At 41.7% G+C, this 20883-nt stretch overlaps 2 protein-coding genes across 2 annotated transcripts; one reads left to right on the forward strand and one right to left on the reverse strand.

The window, feature by feature from the left end:
• Positions 1-1685: 1685 nt before the first annotated feature.
• Positions 1686-3939, forward strand: tcte1 (t-complex-associated-testis-expressed 1). The gene is made up of 4 exons (XM_067242472.1): positions 1686-1860; positions 1956-2524; positions 2930-3379; positions 3769-3939. Exons 1-4 carry the CDS (start codon positions 1686-1688, stop codon positions 3937-3939), a joined length of 1365 nt encoding a protein of 454 aa, XP_067098573.1.
• A 5764-nt stretch (positions 3940-9703) lies between these two features.
• tmem151ba (transmembrane protein 151Ba) lies at positions 9704-20500 on the reverse strand. The gene is made up of 2 exons (XM_067242167.1): positions 20417-20500; positions 9704-11146 (listed from the first exon to the last, which is right to left on the reverse strand). Exons 1-2 carry the CDS (start codon positions 20498-20500, stop codon positions 9704-9706), a joined length of 1527 nt encoding a protein of 508 aa, XP_067098268.1.
• Between the last annotated feature and the right edge of the window lie 383 nt (positions 20501-20883).

Consider the following 20883-nt stretch of genomic DNA (forward strand, 5'->3'; position numbering starts at 1 on the left):
GGGTTGTTGAAGTAGTGCGGTGTGACTGTGCCAAGCTAACATGCCAATATAGACCCATTGCCATTGATAAAACTAGGCTTCTCTGTGAAGCGTAGTGCAGCTTGCTGTTTGTGGCAAAATGCACAGGAAAGGTACAAAAAACCCTGTTTGAGGGTTGCCAGAAATGAAGACCATGGGGCTTTTCTTTCTTTTCTGTGTTAAACAATGGCAGCTCCACTCCTGCTGATGATAAGCACCACAAGCACCGACTCCTGTCAGCTGCAGCCCTTTAGCTTGCATTGTTAGGCTGAAAGTGGCAGAATTGTTTGGTTTTGTGAGGTTAAAGCTGATTTAGCAGTTTTCTGTCTAGACTGAGATGCAGTATACATCTGTGAGACTAATGATTCTCTAGCAATAGTCATATAACTTCATCTATGATGTCCTGCAGGGTAGGAATTGAGAACATTCTATTTTCGTTACTGTAGTTTTGTTGTCTGAGTCATACTTAAAAATGTAATAAAAGTACAATATATAATTAAATATAGTAATGAGACATTTGGAGAGTTTTAGAATGGATGAAACACATTTGAGAGTTTTAGCATTGATATACAGATTTGGTCCCATGGTATGATTCTTTAGGATGGATCCTTTATAAATGTGTCGTATCCAAAGGACTTTCCATCTTTCCACTCAGAATTGAACCCAAATGGTCCTCACAGCATGATCACGGCAAATCGCTGTGTGCCAACACACACTCTAATGTCAATAGCATGCAGTGTATTGTAGACTTGGTTTAAAACCCTCTCTCTCATTTCTGTACACTGTAATAAGCACCACATCTAGTTGAACTCGGATTAAAAGGTTGGCAGATCGACACTCTTTCTTGCACAGGCTTATGTACAAACTGTAAACCTCTGAGAAAGGATGGCAATTCAACTCTGCTTGAGGATGGGCAATTTAAAAATAAATAATATGTTATATGGTATGCAATATAAACAGTATGTATATAAATACAGGCCTATGAATACACATCTCAATACCAAAACATCAGCAAAATGCCTCACCCCTCAATAGTATATTCTCAATTTAATCAAGAAGACTTATAATAATTATAGTAGCCTACTATTATTATAATATTTTTTGTATCCGTTTATTATTGGTGAAGGCCTTCTTGCAAGTAGGAATGTCAATGGAGATTAGCAGATACTTCTTGGGTTGATGAGTAACCCTTCTTGTGGTGCAGGTTTACTTGTCTTGTTGGTTGCCATGGTGACAATCCACTCTGGCAAGGCAACGTTAGCTAGACGTGCTCGAGGTATCGTACAGCACTCTCGTTTTCAAATTGGCAAGTTTGGCTGAGTTACAATACTATACCAGACTAAAACAGATGGTTAGTCTCCCACGAATATATATTGACGTTATTGCATTGTTATTACTTTATTTCCCAGAATATTGGGCTCTGCGTTTGCCGTACAAGCAAGTTGGCTAGCATAATACTCTAGCTATGTCTATTTATTGTGTAGTTACAGTATGCACTTTAACTAGGCTAACAATTCTATATGCTGTACCATTGACTCCAGGGACTGGCTTGTTTGAAATTCATAGAATTATATCTAGTTAGTGGCTGACAGAATGGGTGGTTCATAACATATATATCGTTTAGGTTATTCAAAAAAGGTAACAAGGAAGGAGAGAAAGTCACTGACATGGCTGCAAAAATTGGGAAATCTCCTGGAATGTACCCACCAGTGGAAAAGCTCAACTTGGCAGCAGACCCCAGGAAAATGCGTAGGATCATTGCAGAGGATCCTGAGTGGTCTCTGGCTGTGGTGCCCCTCTTATCAAACCTCTGTTTGCAACACATAGTGAGAAACTTTGAAGGTACGGGTTTCATTGGCGTAACTAATCATTTACTAAAACTTTCCCTTAGTTGTTGTTTTTTTATTATTCATCTTCCTCTTAACCCCATATCACAGACAAGCCCATTTTAGAAGAGCTTCTCCCTAGTCACAAAGACTATGTGTTGGAGAGGCTGTCGCCGTCTCTGCCTCTGTGTGTGACGGCCAACCTGATCAGCGATGACGGCTATTGGAAGCGGTGCTGCACGCTGCGATGGGGCCTGTGCGATGTCTCCGAATACAGTCAAAGCTGGAAACGAATGTTCTTTGAGAGGCACCTAGAGAACCTCATAGAGCTTTTCATCCCAGATGCGACGGACCCAAAGACGGTCTTGAACATGATCCCTCTCTGCAGGACCTATGTGAGGAGGCTGAATATCTCCCAGTTGCTGCCCCCCATCAAGGAGCCCCAGAAGTCAGAAGAAGATGACAGTTCAGACTCAGCCAGTGACATGGGCCTGGATGGGCCTTCCATGGACCACTTCGACTTTGGTATCCTGCTGAACAAGCTGACAAACTTAGAGGAGCTGAACCTGGTCTACAGGGTGAAAGGCTGTGGCATGAACTTCGAATGGAACCTGTTTGAGTTCACCTACCGGGATTGTGAGTCTCTTTCCAAGGCCTTAAAGTCCTGTAAAACCTTAAAGGTGAGTATTGATCAATACTCACTTTGTGTGTTGGCCTGGTGCCCTTCATAGCTCTTTTTTCCCACACAGGATGGAGTCAAATTATCTGGAGTATGTTTCTACTTGACAACACTTCCTCTGTTTGCATCAGTTGCAAAGATTCTGTTTCAGACAAGGTGAAACAGCAGTATTCTAGATGTTGACCTCCATGCTCTACTTTTAGGAAGTACAATACCACCCTTGGCAGAAGTCCTTGTTTGACACAACTGCTGCACCACAGCATCATGGGCATTTGCTATTACACACCCAAATTTGAATTCCTGATAACAAAAAGAGTTGGCCTGTCTATTTTGTCTTTCCTCCTGACAAATATCTGTGAATACATGCCAAACTTTGTTGAACCAGTATACTCTACTGGTCACACAGGTGCTGAGGCTCCACCAAAGTAAAGTCGATGATGAAAAGTGTCGGATATTGGTGAACCAACTTCTGCACCACCCCACCCTGAAGGAGCTCAATCTCTCCCACAACCTGATAGGGGACAGGGGTGCTCGGGCAATTGGCAAACTGATCAACCAGAGCAAGCTGGAGACGCTTGACATCTATGACAACAGCATCCATGCCCCTGGCGCCCAGGCTCTAGCCCACGCCTTGTCCAAGAACGCCACCCTGCTGTCCCTCAACATGCGTCTGAACCGCCTGGGGAACGAGGGAGGCCAGGCCATTGGCCAGTCTCTGCTGAAGAACCACACCCTGCTCCACTTACACCTGGGGAGCAACGAGATGAGCAAGCCCACCGCCGTAGTCCTGTCTCAGGTCCTGGTTCACAACAAGACCCTCAAGAGCATCAATCTCTCCTGCAACAGACTGGGTGTGGTGAGTGTTGTGAGGAACACATATGCACTACGTTTGGTGTCTTCGTTATTTTCTTGTCTCCATCACCTTTTTGATGTCCATTGTATGCCTGTGAGTGGAACTTACTGCAGATGATAAAACATCCCTCACATAGCAAAAATGCCACATGCAACTGACCCATTATTGTTGCATGACCTTGGTACACTGAAATAGAAACTTTTGTATCTGACATTTTAAACAGCACTACATTGTAGAGTACCCTGACATGTCAAGTTTGTATTGTCCTCATGTAACCAGTACTGAGATTCTTGACCCCAGGATGCATAAACAAGTCCCTTGTTCCATGCCAGAGGTACACATGACATTGCCAGTTGGACATGTATTTCTGTTTCCCTTGGCTGTGTGTTTAGGATGGAGGCAAAGTGCTGGAGGAGGGGATGTCTCACAACACCACGGTCATGGAATGTGACATTCGCCTGACAGAGGTGGGTCAGGAGAGTGATTACTGCATCAACCAGGTGGTACGAAACAACCAAAACAGAGCACGCCGAACACGTGCCCAAGAGAACCACGCTAAGTAAACCTTCAGAGCATTTGTATCAAATACATAACCATCTTTATGATACTGTTATCCCTTTGTCTTCTTCCTGTGGTCATGCCTGTATTGTGTAAACTTTGTATTTAGCGATGAACTCTCTACATTAAACTATCAGTCCTGGTACGGCATTCCTGGTGCGGAATGGTGTCACATGACTAAGTGGGATGTTATAAATTGGCACTGTCCAAAGGTCATGGATGAACATGGACATGGAAGATATTCTTAGAGGACTGAATGTGCTGAAAATATACAAATAAACTACCAAATGCCACCTTCATTTTGACATTCTTTATCAAAAATATATAAATGTCATACTGAATTTGAGAATATTCATCATGCACAGTACAGTATATACACTGAATGTGTTTGATATAATCTTCCTGACAATATGGGATGACAATAATATAAATATATGTTTATGTTTATGAGGACAGTTCTAACGACAATAGCCATGTAAAGAGCAGGCATAGAATTGAAAAACACATACAGTACTAGCTAGCCTGGTTCTGTGTGAGCGCATCATCAAATAATTTTCAAACCCCACTGGGCCTAAGAACTCTGCGAACGGTTTGGAAGCAGTCAAAATATTAGCTCAACTATTTGACTTTTTGAATGAAAGTGTTAACCAAACCTAACTAATGACTTTAAAACATTAATATTGAATAGATTTCGCAAACATTTTATTGAGTTAGCCTTTTTCAACTTTGATACACAAATGTAGTTTGTAGTCCTTGTAACTGTATATGCAACATCAAGGCAACATTGTGTGTGTATGGGTATACATACTTGCAGTATTTTCCTATCTACTGTCATGCGTCTAACTTAACTACCTTTCCAGGGCAGTTACAACAAAGACATGTTTTACAGTATATAACATATTTTCAGAATAAATTCTATCGTATCTATTGAATCACATTGATAAAATACACAAAATTCAAGCAAAGCAATGTTTTTAGAATTGGGACGGACAATGTGTATTATGAATTATGGGAAGGTAATTGAATATTGACAAAATAACCTGAAGTAACCTGCTTTCTCTCAAGAAACGTAATGTGCATTCATATCCAGATATGACAATACAAAAATACAGGTTTTCCAGCCTTCAGTTTTACAACTTAGAAAAGTTATCAAATATAATGTAAAAACATAATATAACAATTGAAAGGAAATACAAAAACAGTGTTCTGACTATTTTAATTTGTAAGTGTAAAGCTAATAGGGCACCCGGTGTCTGCTGTATAGACTGATATTAGAAATGCTACTGAATTACAATGGTGAACACCACCACCTCTGGTTGCATATTCAAACAGATTGTTCTTACCCGCAAACCAAATATGTCCTTGCTCTAGAATGTCATGTATTTATTGGTGAAACATTCAACTAAGCACAAGAAACACATTGACAGTGATGCTAACCATGTATTATTTACAGTTAAAAAACTCCCAGTGTTAAGCCACAAAATACTGTGTTCAACATGATAAAAACAGCCCAAAAGCAAACAGTACAATATTACAATCATGTTTACTTTTTACATATGATAAAGGGTTTGATGTTTTTCTCTCAATGCATTGCGTGTCACCGCATGTTAACAGTCTTCTGTTGAAAAAAAGAAATCCTTTGTGAATTGCCTTTTTAGGTCCCACACCCATTTGGATTACCCCAGTAGTTTTAACTCAGCAAAGTTGAGTAGAAAGAGCTCTTGGAAACACGTGGGCATTATGCACATTTATATCACAGTGAAGCAATACAATGTAGTGGATCTATCCAAATGAATTGGAACTTTGTAATTAGTGAGTGGTAGTACAATCAGTATGAACTCAGACTGGCTTTATAGAAATCTAGAGTGATATTTTTATTATCTTTCATTAATAAACTACAAAACTTCAGACATTCTGTATTTAGCTAATACTATAAACGCTTAAAAGGATGAAAAGAACATTTTGCCAACTGCCTGACCTTTATTTGGTGGAACATCCCCCATATTATCTGTAATTGAAGCCTTAATTAGATTTTCACAGTTTTGCTCAACATGCCATGATTACAAAGCCTGAACTTGCAGAGTATTCAATGAACGGCTGAATTAGTTTCGATGTTTTCCACGCCTTCAAGGCAATACCGAGACTGTTTCATCCCTATTGCCACCTATCTGGGTAACAATACAAAACAGCAGAACTGTCAAATAAGTAGATGGGAGGTTAACAAACAACAAAATAAATAAGATGCAATTATTGTGATATGAACTGAAATCCTGAGTTTGTTATGGGGCTTGCATAGACACACTATGAGGTGTATGAACAAACCATCCGTAGAGACAGGATACAGACTACTGGCTACAGTTCATGTCAGGATCGGTTGGCTCTGTTGTAGCGGAAAACTGTCAAATTTGGGGGGGGGGTTGTTGTGAAGATGCAGTGAGGTTTTAAATAATTTATTACTTCCCATCCATTTTCTGACCTTGTTAACAGATAGTAAATTGTTATTGCTCCTTAGATGATAATTGGACAAAACAGTACTATCCTTTACATAGAATAATGATAATGCCACACCGGCATATAACGTCATCGTTCATGAGATAAGACCTTGAATGATGATGATTAAGGGAGGGCTTGGGCATGTACAGCTTCTTGGTGTGTGTAGCTAAACTTATTTAAAGATTTGCACATTCGAAGTGTGACAGGCCTGTATAAACGCAAACTCACTATCTTCACTACTTTCATTTACTTCTCTTGCCAAATGTTCCACAACCAACTTGCTGTAAAGAGCTCTCGGGTCTTGGGGTGAGAAAGGTTTATAAGCAGCATACTGGGCAAACTTAATATGGGTTTTGTCACAGGATCAAAGTCCTCAAAGATTTTAAGCAATCCAATCCATATTCACGAAAACTTTAAGAAGCATGAAAGGTCCTTATTCTTCGTCCTTATTCTTCATTTCCTCTTGAAAAAGGTACTGTAAACAACAGCATACCACAGGCTTAGCCTTAAAAAATGACTTACATCCCCAAACTCACATGACTAGAAATTCTATTTATGATAATCAGGTTTGATAATGTTCCTTTTTTTCCCGATTTTAGGGCTGCAACAACAAATCGATTAAATCGATTGAAATCAATTATTGAAAGCGTTGGCAACGAATTTCATTATCGATTCGTTGTGTCGCGCGATTATTACGCCACTCAACATGTCGCGGAGATGTTTGAGTATTAAAAAGAAAAGTTTAGTTGAGCGCGGAGCGCAGCGGAGGTAGAGGAAAGGCCATCGGAGAGACGTTGTTGAGTAACGTTGTTCTGAAACACATGGCGGAGGCAGAGAAATCAGTACGACCCAAGTCATCCAAGGTGTGGGAGCATTTCACACTAAATACATCGAAACAGTGTGTTAATCGACCGAGGTGAAGTTAGTTTCATATTCGACATTCGTCTCACATTCGGAAGACGCTACTTTGCAGCATCGCGTTAGGGACCGGGTGAAAACCACCCATTCCATTTAGAAAAATGTAGACTTTTATAATAATTTTAGGAATATAAAACCTCAAATGAAGTTTCAAATAAAATGATAGAAAATCACTAATCTTTGAAAATAGCTTAATCCTTGCAAATCTGAATTTTTTTCAAAATGTCAAAAAATCGTAAATATACACCAGATTATTCTAATAAAGTCCGGCCTACTTCCACAACCTTTCAATTTTCAATAAAGTTTAAATTGCTCATCTTGGAAAATAGCATTACATCCACGCTAATAGTAATAACATTTTCAAAATTGTGTGCCTGTTTGTGCACATTCTGAAGATTGCACTGTCAGCTGTTTTTGAATAAAGGGTTGGAAATTAATGCTTTTTTTTATCCGATTCATCGAAAAAAGAATCAACAGATTAATCGATTATTAAAATAATCGTTAGTTGCAGCCCTATCCGATTTATTATTAGACCTCACATTATCAGTTAGTTGATTGCAGGCCTCTTTTTGCATGTGGTCTGGTTGTCTCTCTGATCAGCAGTAGGCATAGTGGCAGCAGCACATGCTCTAGGTTCCTAGCTGTTTTAGGACAATAATATAAAAGCACATGTTCTGGGTATGATTATTACGAGTGCCTTAGTAAGATGCCTAACGCTAGCCCATCAGAATCCATTAAAATCTATAAATAAAGCCACATGAAGTTACTTAATATTGCTCCTTTATCATGGAAAGCTGCAGCGAATGTTAAACCAATTTTAATGTCTGATTGGATGAAATGAGCAGTGTCGATCTGAGATTCATAACCCAAACTGAAGCTTTAAAGATGGAACTACAGGCACTTAAATCAGTAAATAAAGAGGTAGATAGAGGGCAAATATGGTTGTGAACCATCACTGGGAATTATGTACTGTGCGTTAACATGAATGTGGAGGTTCTTTATATTTTTACCCTGGTGAGCTGATAAGATGTATAATGTTTATCCATTTGTTTATTTTATGACAGTGAGTATCATTAGGAAAACAGCAACATAATTATTGTGACAGTAAGGAAAATGTTATTAAAGACTGATCTAATGGGTGTCCTTTAGCTCTCCTGTGCTAAATTATTCATTGTTCTATGTTGCTATATTTAGAGGTCAGGAAGTCGGAATGTTATTGCATCCTGTAATAGTGTATTCTTGTTTTGGATTAGCTGAATGTTTCCACTGTCTCATATTATGATCCGACTAAGAAAATTATTTCCAGTAATTGAGGTCTTTGAAGCTGTTGGCCTAAAGCTCCAATAACATAAAATGGGATTGAAATTATTTTGTTTGTGCTCAAATACTTTTATGTAGAGCCATGAACCAGGGGGGAACCCATTATTGACTTTTCGGCAGCACATTTTAGAATAGGCAGTTATCATTTGAAAGATAATATTTTTTTAGATGATCTATTGTTTGTATGTTTTAGATCTGGAAAATGTCCCTGAATCTATAGTCTACCAAGCAGTGGTCTTATTTAATCACTGTGTACAGGAACAATCTTTTATCAAAAAACATATTTATCAAGGTCTCCTGCGATAATTTCTATGTACCTTGTTTTTTCAATTATTCTATTTTAATGCATGCCAGTATACTAACATTACACTTTGGTTCAAGGCCGTAGCCATGGAGTCAACATTGTCGGGGACGAAATCTTCTGGGGAGTCTGAGGGTCCCCCCCTGAGATCTTTTTACGTTTAGTTATGAATATGATTACATTTTTTATGATAATTTCAGACAGCGTGCATGGTTGCCTGTCGTAGCGTAGCACATTTATATATTTTGTATATTTTTGTATATCAATATATTGGGGGGGACATTTTGACCAGATTTGAATATTGAGGGGGATGTGTAATCATAATATATATTATGATTACGGCCCTGCTTTGGTTACCTAAAGTAAAACTGATATCAACAGTGCATTGTGACTGGTCCAGAATGTCAATGCATTGAGTAACATACTGTATGTTCCCTCAGCCACAGATCATATTTGAAACAAGATATTTAGAACACCAAGTCTTTCCCTGACTGAATGTACTTATGAAATTAGATGGACTAAACAACACATATTGTGTAATAGACCCCTAAAGCTCAAGGGAAACAATAAGCATCCAAAAACTGCATTAATCCAGTATGTTTATCTCTTTAGTCGTTTAAAGAAAAAAGTTGATCCATATTTGACCCAGGAGTAGAACATAAGGTTTCTTATCCAATCAGTGCTCTCCAGGATAAACCTACATTCCATCCAGACTGGTCAGGCCTGGGAGCTCTGGGTCATAGGGAGGTCTCCCCACAGGAGCCATTCCTGTGCAGGGCACGGTGGTCGTGGTTGAGGCAGCCCTCGTTGCGGTGCACGATGAGCACAGGGAAGTAGAGGGCCTCCTGGTAGCCTGGGGGGTTCTCCTGGCTGGCCTGCTGCTCCGACAGGCAGCGTGTGCTCTCCGTGGGGCATGTCGGCTCGTTAAGGCTCCCGCTGCTCTGCCAGAAGAAGCTCCGCGTTGAGCCATACAGGCGGCCTAGCGAGAAGCGGCTGGCACTGAAGGGGATCCGGGGGCTGCCGCCATTGCAGATGCTGAGAGCGCTGCGGGAGAAGATGGAGGAGCTGCTGATGGTGCGATGGCAGCGTTCGCAGTTCTGACGGTAGCTTCCATAACCGCCACACACTGAGAAGGTGTTGGAGTTCCCCGAGATCTGGGCCAGGTCCATAAGGACCGCCTCAGAGTAACTGGGCACTAGCTGCTGGTTGGAGCGGATGTGCCACTCCAGCTCTGTGCTGTCAATAGTGTTGACCCGGGGGATATGGCGGCAGAAGGGCCGTTCTTCTGAGGGCGTGACGGGGACGTAATCGAAGCCAAACAGCTTCTCCACGTGGTAGTGCACACAAGCAGTACGGTACTCTGTGAACACCCGCAGAAGCCAGGAGAAGGTGAAGGCAGCGGCCACCCAGAAGACACAGCTCGACACGTACCAGGGGAGGTGGTCCGGGTCAGAGAAGGCAATCATGTATTCCTTAAAGTCTACATTCTTCAGGTGCATCCCCTCTCGAGCCTCCATGTAGTCATCCAGACCCTCGTTCTCTGTGAAGAACCTGGCTCGCTGCGTCAGGTAGGAGTTTTCCGATTCCACATTGGCGAAGCTAAAGCACTTGGTGAACTTCAGCCTGGTGACGGGGAAGCCCTCCAGGCCCAAAAGGTGCTTGGAGATGTCCTTCACCCCGCAGCTGCCATAGTCAAACTCAGCCTCTGCCACGTGGGTGTTGACGCGCTCGTGGTACACCTGCGTGGTGGTGTAGGCGTCACCATTACGATAGCGCGTCACCTGGCGGGCCCTCCTGACGTAGTGATAGCTGATGGCCTTCCACCAGATGCAGGGCGTAGCCTGCTGCATGCGCTGGATGCGCTCGGCCACGCTGTCCACGTCTACCTTGTACTGCATCTCGTTCCTGGAGTAGCAGTGCCAGCACTCCACCAGGTACACAACGTACAGCATGACCAGGAAGGCCAGGGGGATGTAGACGTAACCGTTGGAGCAGGGACTCTCGTGGTACATCATGGACTTCCCTTTGTAGGCACTGTCGAAGGAGAGGCGCGTCACTTTGGTCATATGGCACCAGGCCATGGCCCCCACGCAGCTATACATGAGCAGGGACAGGAGCAGGCATTTCCAGTGGCTCTCATGACACAGGGACTTACTCAGAGACTGTTTCAGGGGCCGCTGCTGCACAGATGGGAGAAAGAGCAAACAGAGAGTCTGAAAATAAACAAGTTTTGTTGTTCTGACCATTTCAAATTGTATTCATTCCAAATGTAATTTAACTGTTTAATAGATTCTCTTTTTTACCCCACAAAATGTATTAGTTGATTATTTTATAAGGTTTGGTTTAAAGATTTGATACAATACTTTTGCCTGTGGGGTGCACTGTTTATATGTTGCTGTGCTTTTTTTCTCCACACATACAGAACCGGTGAACTTGAAGGAGAATGACTGAGAAGAAGTCGACTCAGAAAACATAAAATATTCAGTGTTGTAAGTGCTTTGACATACTTTATGCATGAGTGGGAAGCTGCTTGCTCATGTCTTTGCTTGTTACAATCAAACGTCTCACACACTCACTCCTAACTATCATGATCATCTGAATATATTTCCATACACTTCATACATCAAGGATGTAGAATTTTGTTGGGATGCTAGGGACTTGTCCCTACCAACAATTGAAGAGTAACTGTAGTTTCAGAATTATAATTCACAACTTCTGAAATTATGGAGCTTTTTAAACTGCAAAACTAAATATAGAAATACACAAATGTTTTGTGTATTTATTTCGTAATGATTTGCTTCAAACTCTGTGGGAGAAGCTAGTGGACACATTTCTGTTTCTGCATGATAATGCCCAAATGCACAGAGTGAGGTCCAGACAGAAATGGATTGTCAAGGTTGGTGTGGAACAACTTAACTGGCCTTGCACAGTGCTGGCCAGGTCTAAACGCCCAACCAAAGTTCCTAACTAATGCTCATTTTTGTGAAGAAACAAATCCTGCATCAAATCCTGCCTAAAACACACTGCTTTTTGCACTGCATTACAAAATTGTATCTTGTACATTTGTATTTTTTGTCATATTTGTATTTATTTTTTATTAGTGGCGGGCATATTTTTTTTTACATTTAGTCATTTAGCAGACGCTCTTATCCAGAGCGACTTACAGTAAGTACAGGGACATACCTCCCGAGGCAAGTAGGGTGAAGTGCCTTGCCCAAGGACACAACGTCATTTTGCACGGCCGGAAATCGAACTGGCAACCTTCTGATTACTAGCCCGCTTCCCTAACCGCTCAGCCACCTGACTCCCTTGCGTTTTTAATCTAGATTAATCTCACTGTCATTTTGGCGTTAATCTAGATTAATCTAGATTAAAATGGCTCATTTGAATTCCACCGAAGGCATTCAGAATATGTGTGCTACGCAAATAATGACTAAAAGTAAGTCAGGTGGCGCATTAGACCAGGAGCTCATCTCCTGTTTCCAAAATGCATCACAAACTGTTTGAGAAAGCTGTTCTACTATGATAATTGGTGATGAAAATAAATTATGTTCAATAAGATGTACTTGTGTTTATTAACTGTTTATTAGATTAGTTAGCTTGGCTGATAGAGCTGTGCAGACGGGCTTGCCTCGGTTGCACTCGTAGTTTGACGACGACTCTTCCCCTGCGCTACATCAGTGCTTGGCCCGGCATCTTCCGCATTAGCTAAGGGATGCTTTGCGTTTAGGTGGTATTTGAGACTGGAAGAATTCCTACAGTAAACTAATTCCGCATAGCACAAGGTGCAAACAACCTTAGTCTTGTCGAGGTTTCCATTGGGAAGCTTCTTAAAAATACATTTTCCGTGAAGCAAACCAGGCGGCTTCATAGCTGCATCCATGTTAGCACGTCACGTTTGATGTGATAATTTCATACACAAGGCATACACACAGGTTCGAAGACTGGTTCTCGCCCCCTACAGTGCAATTCGGCTAGGTATACATCCGCGCTAAAATATCAAGGTGAAAGTCATCATAGCTTGCGTAGTATAGACCCAGCTCCCAACCCAACTTTGAGAATAGATTAACGGCGATATTTTTTTTTATCGCCGATAAGAGTCGCAGCGCGTTAACGCCGATAACGGCCCACCACTAATTTTTATATTGTAAATTACGGCAACTTATATTTAATTTTATTGTAAATTGTATTTAATTCTAATTCCACTTAGTATTGCTAGTTTATGTGCCCTTAGTATATAGTCCACATATTTAAATTTTAGGTTCCTATATGTTTACTGTATGCACCTTCCTGCCAAAGCAAATTCCTTGTCTGTGCAAACTTTCATGGCGAATAAATCCCATTCTGATTCTGATGTTCCAACATCTATTGGAAAACCTTACAGAAGATTGCAGGCTGTTATAGAGGCCAATTAGGGACCAACCAATGTCCTTGATTTTGGAATAAGAAGTTTGATAGGTGTCCATTTGCTGAGCATGTGTGGAGTCAGTCCTAGATATGCACAAAAGAAGACACAACATTACGGTGACTGATCTGATCATGCACAGTATAACTCATGACCTACAATGTGTCTTTTGCCCAATCCTATAACCGTAATAATGAACTTCCTTTACATGTCATGGCCAACAAGACAACATGGCTGTGCTGTGCTCTTACGTCAGTAGTCAGTAAATAATAGATAACTTTTTGTTCCATAATCCTCCACCCCACCTTGGCAGCATGGCCCCCCACTAACACATCACCCCAACCAGCAGGAGAAACAATAACCCCACCTCCCCCATTCTACTGTGGTTCCTGCATTCACTCACTCCCAGAGTGTGCACACTCTACCATTTTTATCAATAGAACATGACACACTTTTTCACTTGTGGTTAATGTTGCTTTAGTGCCCTCTTTATGGCTAAAGTAATTTGCTCTATATCAGTATGGCATGAGATAACAATTGAAGAGACAGGGTGAGCTCACCACTATCACCCCACTTGCTTTAACAGGGTTTTGCTTGTCAAAAATGATCAGGATGGATTTTTTTACTGTAATATGTACTTTACAAAGTCCCTCCACACAAATCTTTAACATTGTGGCTCTGCATCTGTTATCTGTTGTAAAGCTCTGAGCATCGCTGAGGATATGAAGATGCCTAAAACAAGTCTTACTGCTTGTAGATGATGCATATGAAAAATCTGTACAGGCATATTACTTGGTCACTCACTTCATCACAAACTGGCTAGTGAATCCTTGAAATCAGTTATAAGGGTCCTCATCTACACTTTTCTTTAAGTAGGTAATCCCGTTTGAAAGGTATTATGTAGGTATTCCAGTTTCCATGCTAGTTTAACAAACCTTGTCTTTTTTATCTTTGTTATTGTCCCATATTTTTACCATGACCATTGGACCTATGTTTCTTAACCCTTGTGTTATCTTCGGGTCATTCTGACCCATCAGTCATTGTGACCCACCGTCGTATTGCGACAACTTTACCGCATACAAAAACAAAGTGAAGCATTTTCTTTTAACTGTTGGGCTGTCTCAGACCCCCAACATTGCGAAGGTTAAAAGAAAATAATTTTTATTTGTTTTTGTATTGGGTAAAATTGGGTAAACACAACAATGGTTTGTTATGAACCTTTGGGTCATGTGACCCGAAGGCAGCACAAGGGTTAAAAGGGTACTACAGTCGTGTATTCCCACTGTTTATGCCAGACAATGGTCTCCCTAAAATTCTGGAGCTGCTGACAGACTCACTCGCAGGTATTCAAAATGGAGTTGATGCAGTGTTTCCTGTATGTTGAAATGTAGCCGTGGCGGCCCGCCACGGTATCAGAAATAGGGCTGTACAAAATTGTAGGCCGTCTATCAGCAGTGATTGTTAGAGTGCATGTCGGAGAATAGTACGGACACGCGCTTCACACCGCAGTTGAGATTGCGTGTGTGCGTCCTTGTCGTAATAGGCCAACACAAGTTTACGTGCCAAATCCCAGGGGGCCGCCATAACTCTACATGAATGCACTTCATTTCCGCCGGAAGTGGTTTGCACAGCGTCTGCCGGTGTAAACACAGTGATGTCGATGCTAGCTTGGGATCACAGTTGTCACGGTTATCACGGCAACCCCGCCCCTGACTCTAACCGCTTGCGTCAGGGGCGAGGGCGGGGTTGCCGTGACCAACAAGACGGAACAGAATCCTTTAACCGCCATTGCTGTAAGTTTACAATTCATATTTCAGCTAAACAGTACATGTAAATCAGCATCTGAATTAAAATGTGACGAGAAATGGGCAGTGTAGTTGCTGAAAATGTGCTTATTTTATTGATGAAACGGCTAATTTGTAAATTTGCTCCGACTTTTCGATAACCAAGCTAGCATCGCAGTGCAGCGCCACCTACTCTTCTGGCAGTGAAGTGTTTTCAGCACCCACAGCCTTCGGAGTACTATAAATTCAACCAATCCGTCCGACTCCGTCCGTCCGTCTGTCCGTAACGGAGTCGGAGAAGTGCGTTCACACTGCAGCGAAGCGAATCGCTTGCCATCGCTCGCCTTCCCACAGTTCACCACACTCGGGGGCGTTTCAAACAGATTAATGTAGAATGTAGTTCTCTAAAGTCACTGTTGTAGTTGTCATGGCCAAGTGTGCAGACTTGGGTTTACGTACTCGCAACATCGATCAAAATACAACTTGTATACAAAATACAAAACTGTTTAATAGACATACACGTTGACATGTGTAAAAAAACGTTTTATTATACTACTCAAAGTCTCTGTCGATACGATACAGTAGGGAGTTCCAGCCGGGCTAGCTAGCTAGTTACCACAGAATGAAGTTACGTAATGTGACTAGACTGAATTTGAAAGTACAAGCACCAACAACTTCGGCAACCTTGCGCCATGCATCGTTTATTTATTTTTTACATCTGTACGAATACAGCTATGTATCGTACAGGACTGGGTAAGCAGCCACACAAACAATTAGTTTCTCCTCCACCTTGAAACCTAGAAAGCTAGAAATGTTTACCATGGTTGCTATGTTACGAGAAACAAAACACTCCGATTGGCCATCGCTAGCGAAAATCGCTCCTCATTTACATAAAGTTGAGAAAATCTCAACTCGGTCGCGTCGCTACCCACAATGCACCACGCAAGCGATTCGCCTGGCTCCATAGAAAATGAATGGAAAACATGTTGTCGCTCGCATCGCGTCGCTGCAGTGTGAACGCACTGTGAACGCAACTTATGTTGTCAGTTCATTTAAGCCTGTTATTGTATTAGTCTATAGTTCTTGCTAATTTAAATTAAGTTAACTGGTGATTTTCGTTGTTTGTATTCTTCCCCGGGATAGCTAAATTGCACGTCTGTTGATTCGATAGCGATTGCTGCCTTTGCTCACGTTTGTATTTTAAGTGCATTATTATGCTGAAGTAGTTTTAATTAATAAATAGTGGGTTTATTGTTATTATTTGCTACAGAATGCTTAGCCTATCAAGGTCAAATAAAGCAGACAGTGCACATGCTTTCGAGGACCTTAATTGATAGGTTACTGACCATTTACATTTAGTCATTTAGCAGACGCTCTTATCCAGAGCGACTTACAGTAAGTACAGGGACATTCCCCCCGAGGCAAGTAGGGTGAAGTGCCTTGCCCAAGGACACAACGTCAGTTGGCATGACCGGGAATCGAACTGGCAACCTTCGGATTACTAGCCCGATTCCCTCACCGCTCAGCCACCTGACTCCCTGATTTACAATACGTTGTTACGTCAATTATTAATTGGCAGCATTTATGCCATTTAGAACATACTTTATGAGTGGAAGGTCTCTTTAAGTAGCCTAACCTTATTGCTTTAGGGGAAATAGGACGAAAGTATGTGCAATATGACATTAGTTATTAGACTATTAAAAGATCCTGTAAAGTAAATTCCATGTTATGCTTGTAAGTACATTATATACGTGGGAATTTAGTTCCTGAAAGCAGGTGCAAAGCGCTAAAACTTTGTCACACTGAAATGTGGAGTTAAACCGAAGAACAGTTTCTCTTCCGTTTTCAGATCAGGTTTTAATGGGCGGAGCCCAAAAATGTCCTATCTACGTCATTTCTCCCTATCTACGTCAGATCACTGAATGACTCCTCCTGCTGTACTGTTATTGTAGCCTACATCAGCTAGCTAGCTAGCTTCAGGATGTCTCCCACCACCCGCAACTGCATCTTCCCTAGATGCAAGAACTCCAGCTGCGCTGCAACGCCATTTAAGTTCCCTATGAATAATGAAAGGAAAAATAGGTTGGATAGATTTTGTGAAGAGCCACTGTGGTGGAAATTTTTTAATACAGTTATAATGTGTGTGTTTTATATATGAGGAATGTGTTTAAAAGTTGGTTAAGAAGCTTGATACAGTGAAAGTTGATTCAACTTATTTGGTAGAGATGCCATTTGTAGTTTTATAACATCTAACTAAGAGACGTGAAGTCTAGGGACGGGAAGTCTGGGTGACCTGGGAGAGTTCTTGTCACCTGGGGAGGATGAGACAGCTGGTCTGGAGACAATGTGGATTCAATTGTATTGTTATTGTGATCTGAGGGAGCAGTTTAAGATAGATGAACTGATCAAGCTGCTCTGACCCTTCCTGTTGCAGGGGTGATGTTAATTAAATACTTGTTTGAAGATGCCCACACAAAGGACAGTTGACCATTTGACTGGTGAACTCCTGTGGCTTTAGTATCTACTGATTTGGGGAGAGATGCCACATCAAAGAACTGTGGGACACTTGGTATGGAGTCAAACTGTCACTGAGCAGTGCTGACCAATCACAGAGTTCGCTACATTGATCGATTGACCATCAGCAGAACCATTTGATCTAAAGTTTATATAAGGCAGGGTTTTAGGGTTGTTCTTCATCACTCTTGCGAACGACCTGTGGCTAGCACCTCCTTCGTTATGACTGATCACAAAGTACTTTGTTAATTCTTGATTTGTACAAGCAAAATAAATTTATTGAAACCGCCATCTCTTGACTATTCAAATCTACACAGTGCCACTAGAATTCTGCCATTACACCACGCTCATGGAAAGCTTCGGATAAACTCCAACAGCCGCCTCTGCACTGACCATTTCACGGCGGACAGTTTTAACATGGACCAGAGACAGACGGGGTTCACCAACACACGGCTTCTCTTGCAGCGCGGAGCCGTACCGAGCATCGCCCCCCCGGCCGTTCATCCTCCGGTCGCACCTGGACCATCCACCGCCGCCAGCAGTTCATCACTCAATTCTGTGTGCTTGTTATAATTATACTAGATAACTTTTCCAGCGTTATCTCTGCTAGTGCAAACCGCTAAATTGATATTAAGCTACTCGGTGTAGAATGATGGTATTTTGGTGAAATGGTAGCAAATGTGTTAAGGCCGAATTATACTTCTCCGACTCCGTTACGGACAGACGCAGTCGGACGGATTGGTTGAATTTATAGTACTCCGAAGGCTGTGGGTGCTGAAAACACTTCACTGCCAGAAGAGTAGGTGGCACTGCACTGCGATGCTAGCTAGGTTATCGAAAAGACGAAGCAAATTTACAAATTAGCCGTTTCATCAATAAAATAAGCACATTTTCAGCAACTACACTGCTCATTTCTTGTCACATTTTAATTCAGATGCTGATTTACATGTACTGTTTAGCTGAAATAGGAATTGTAAACTTACAGCAATGGCGGTCAAAGGATTCTGTTCCGTCTTGTTGGTCACAGCAAACCCGCCCCTGACGCAAGTGGTTCTTAATACGGACCAATCACAGCAAAGGGGTATCCGTAAAATAACGGACGGACGGACAGATAGTCAGGAAAATCAGGAGGTGCACGTAGAGCTCTCCGAGGGGCTCGGAGAGGGCACGAAGAGGGAGTTCCTCGTCGGAGAGGGCGTTCCCTGTGTCCGTCTCCGTAAAAACGGAGAAGTATAAATCGGTCTTTAATCGGCCTTTAGAAGTAGCCTAGTTGGAGAGCTCACTGTCTGCTGTCTCTGGTGTCCATTTTAACTGTTACAGCTCAGGGGAACATTTCATTTATATGCATCTGTATGTTTCACTCATTGAACAAATAAATTCTAATTCTATACGGTTTTGTTCGGCTTGACATAGCGTCCATTATCTGGGTCGGAGGTAGGCACTAGGCAGCGAGGGGCGGAGCTTCAGCTCCTTCAGGCGACACGCCCCCCCAGTCTCAAGCAGGCTTTGGACAGACAGACAGAAAATCCTAGAGGAAACACTGTGATGAATTTGAAGGTTTAAGACACGTGTTTCACTTTCGACAGGATGTTTTGGGGTGTTCTGGGGAGATTCATGGGGATTGTTGTGCATGACATTTAAAACAGACAGAGATTAAAACAGAGAGATGTCATGTCCCAAGTTGATTTTGAGAAATGGCTCTGTTCTTATAACAGTGATTTGGATCAGTTCATCAAGCTCATGAAAGATTTGGCTGAAACTATAGACCTAGACATATATTTTAAATATGGGTGTCATTCAAACTACCCGAACCCCCTTGTTTACGGTCTTGTATGTGTATATGTTTTTGAATATTTGGTGAGTAAGATTTCCTCTATTAATCAAATAAATGGCTGTTTCCTTCTGGAAAGTATGTGGTATAAGCCTACTCTACCAGCTGAACACTGCTGTTTTTTAGTTCAGAGCTGCAAAATTGATCCATCTACCAAATGTATTTATATGAATATGTTGTATGTTCAGTTCTTATTCATTTAGTGTTTATTCATATATTTAAGTGTATATTGTCAGTTATACTTTTCAGATTTGTATTTCATGTGGTTGTTTTGTTTGTTTGTGTCTTATCTGTTGTCATGTTTTTATGTTTTGTGTGGATCCCTGCAAGAGTATATTCTGCAGCTGATCGTAATAAAATCATAAAATACACTAAATGAACATCATAACCAGGGCTTCATCCATATTCTTGAAACAAAGCAAGATAATGGTATGTCATTACATTTCCTTGCTTAGTTACATTACATGGAATCTTACTTACATAGCTGTCAATCATGTTATCGCCTCTACCAGACAAGGGATGGGTTATTGTGGTTGAAGAGGAGACAAACAAGTGCACATTCACGTGCGCTCGCATGCACGCGCTCACAGACAAACATCTACTCACTCAAACCTACATATTAGGCTATGGAGTAGGAGCAATGCAAATTGCAATGCAAAATTGTGAAAATGACATTCAACTATTATTGTCATTATTTGCCTGTTTAGTAATACGTTTATTCTAGTAAGCAGATGCAGCGCTTACTATAATGCGTTTGTCTTACTCGGTAATTGGGCAGCAATTTGATATCTTAAATCAGATTAGTGATAAAGATTATGTTCATTCGGATATGATCTCGAGTCCTTTGCCATGTGCACGTCGCATCTGCTCTGGGGCAGGGTACGCTTATAAACGACATGCAACTAGCAGTGCTCACCTCCTCGCGGGGGCTTTCCGTGTCTTCTTCGGGAACGGTTGTGGTACTGCTCTCACTGCCCGTTGCAGCCGATGCTGGGGGCATGTTGACAATGACAGAAATATAGGCGCATGGACAACCTCAGGAACACCGTTTTCCAAATCTCTGAGCACCACAAACTCACCAATAGTCCAACTATACATCATCCAAACGCAAAATTGTAAAAGGGAACCCTACATGGTTAGGATTCTCCAATTTCAGAGCACCCCCACAGCGTCTGTGAAGAGGGCAGGCGTTGCGTGGCTACGAGTAGCCTTCCCAAAGCCAATGTTTCAGTGCCCGTGCCAGCTCCGTCTGAAGATGTAGAAATGGAAAGATTGTGCTTCTAAAAGGCTCTTGAGATGGACGAACGATTTTGGAAAGATAATGGATGTCGTGGATTTAAGCAGGCATGAAAACTGTTTCTATCATCTGCTGAAGAAAACAGC

The sequence above is a fragment of the Osmerus mordax genome, chromosome 8 (assembly GCF_038355195.1).
Source record: "Osmerus mordax isolate fOsmMor3 chromosome 8, fOsmMor3.pri, whole genome shotgun sequence".
NCBI classification, from domain to species: Eukaryota; Metazoa; Chordata; class Actinopteri; order Osmeriformes; family Osmeridae; genus Osmerus; species Osmerus mordax.

What these genes read in the sequence shown, in the direction of transcription:
- tmem151ba (XM_067242167.1), bottom strand. Translation starts at nt 20,500, where the DNA reads ATGCCCCCAGCATCGGCTGCAACGGGCAGTGAGAGCAGTACCACAACC. An exon ending in CGGAAAGCCCCCGCGAGGAG is followed by an intron (nt 11,147 to 20,416) that starts GTGAGCACTGCT and finishes CCATCTGTGCAG; the next exon opens with CAGCGGCCCCTGAAACAGTC.
- tcte1 (XM_067242472.1), top strand. Translation starts at nt 1,686, where the DNA reads ATGGCTGCAAAAATTGGGAAATCTCCTGGAATGTACCCACCAGTGGAA. An exon ending in AGTCCTGTAAAACCTTAAAG is followed by an intron (nt 2,525 to 2,929) that starts GTGAGTATTGAT and finishes CTGGTCACACAG; the next exon opens with GTGCTGAGGCTCCACCAAAG. An exon ending in CCTGCAACAGACTGGGTGTG is followed by an intron (nt 3,380 to 3,768) that starts GTGAGTGTTGTG and finishes CTGTGTGTTTAG; the next exon opens with GATGGAGGCAAAGTGCTGGA.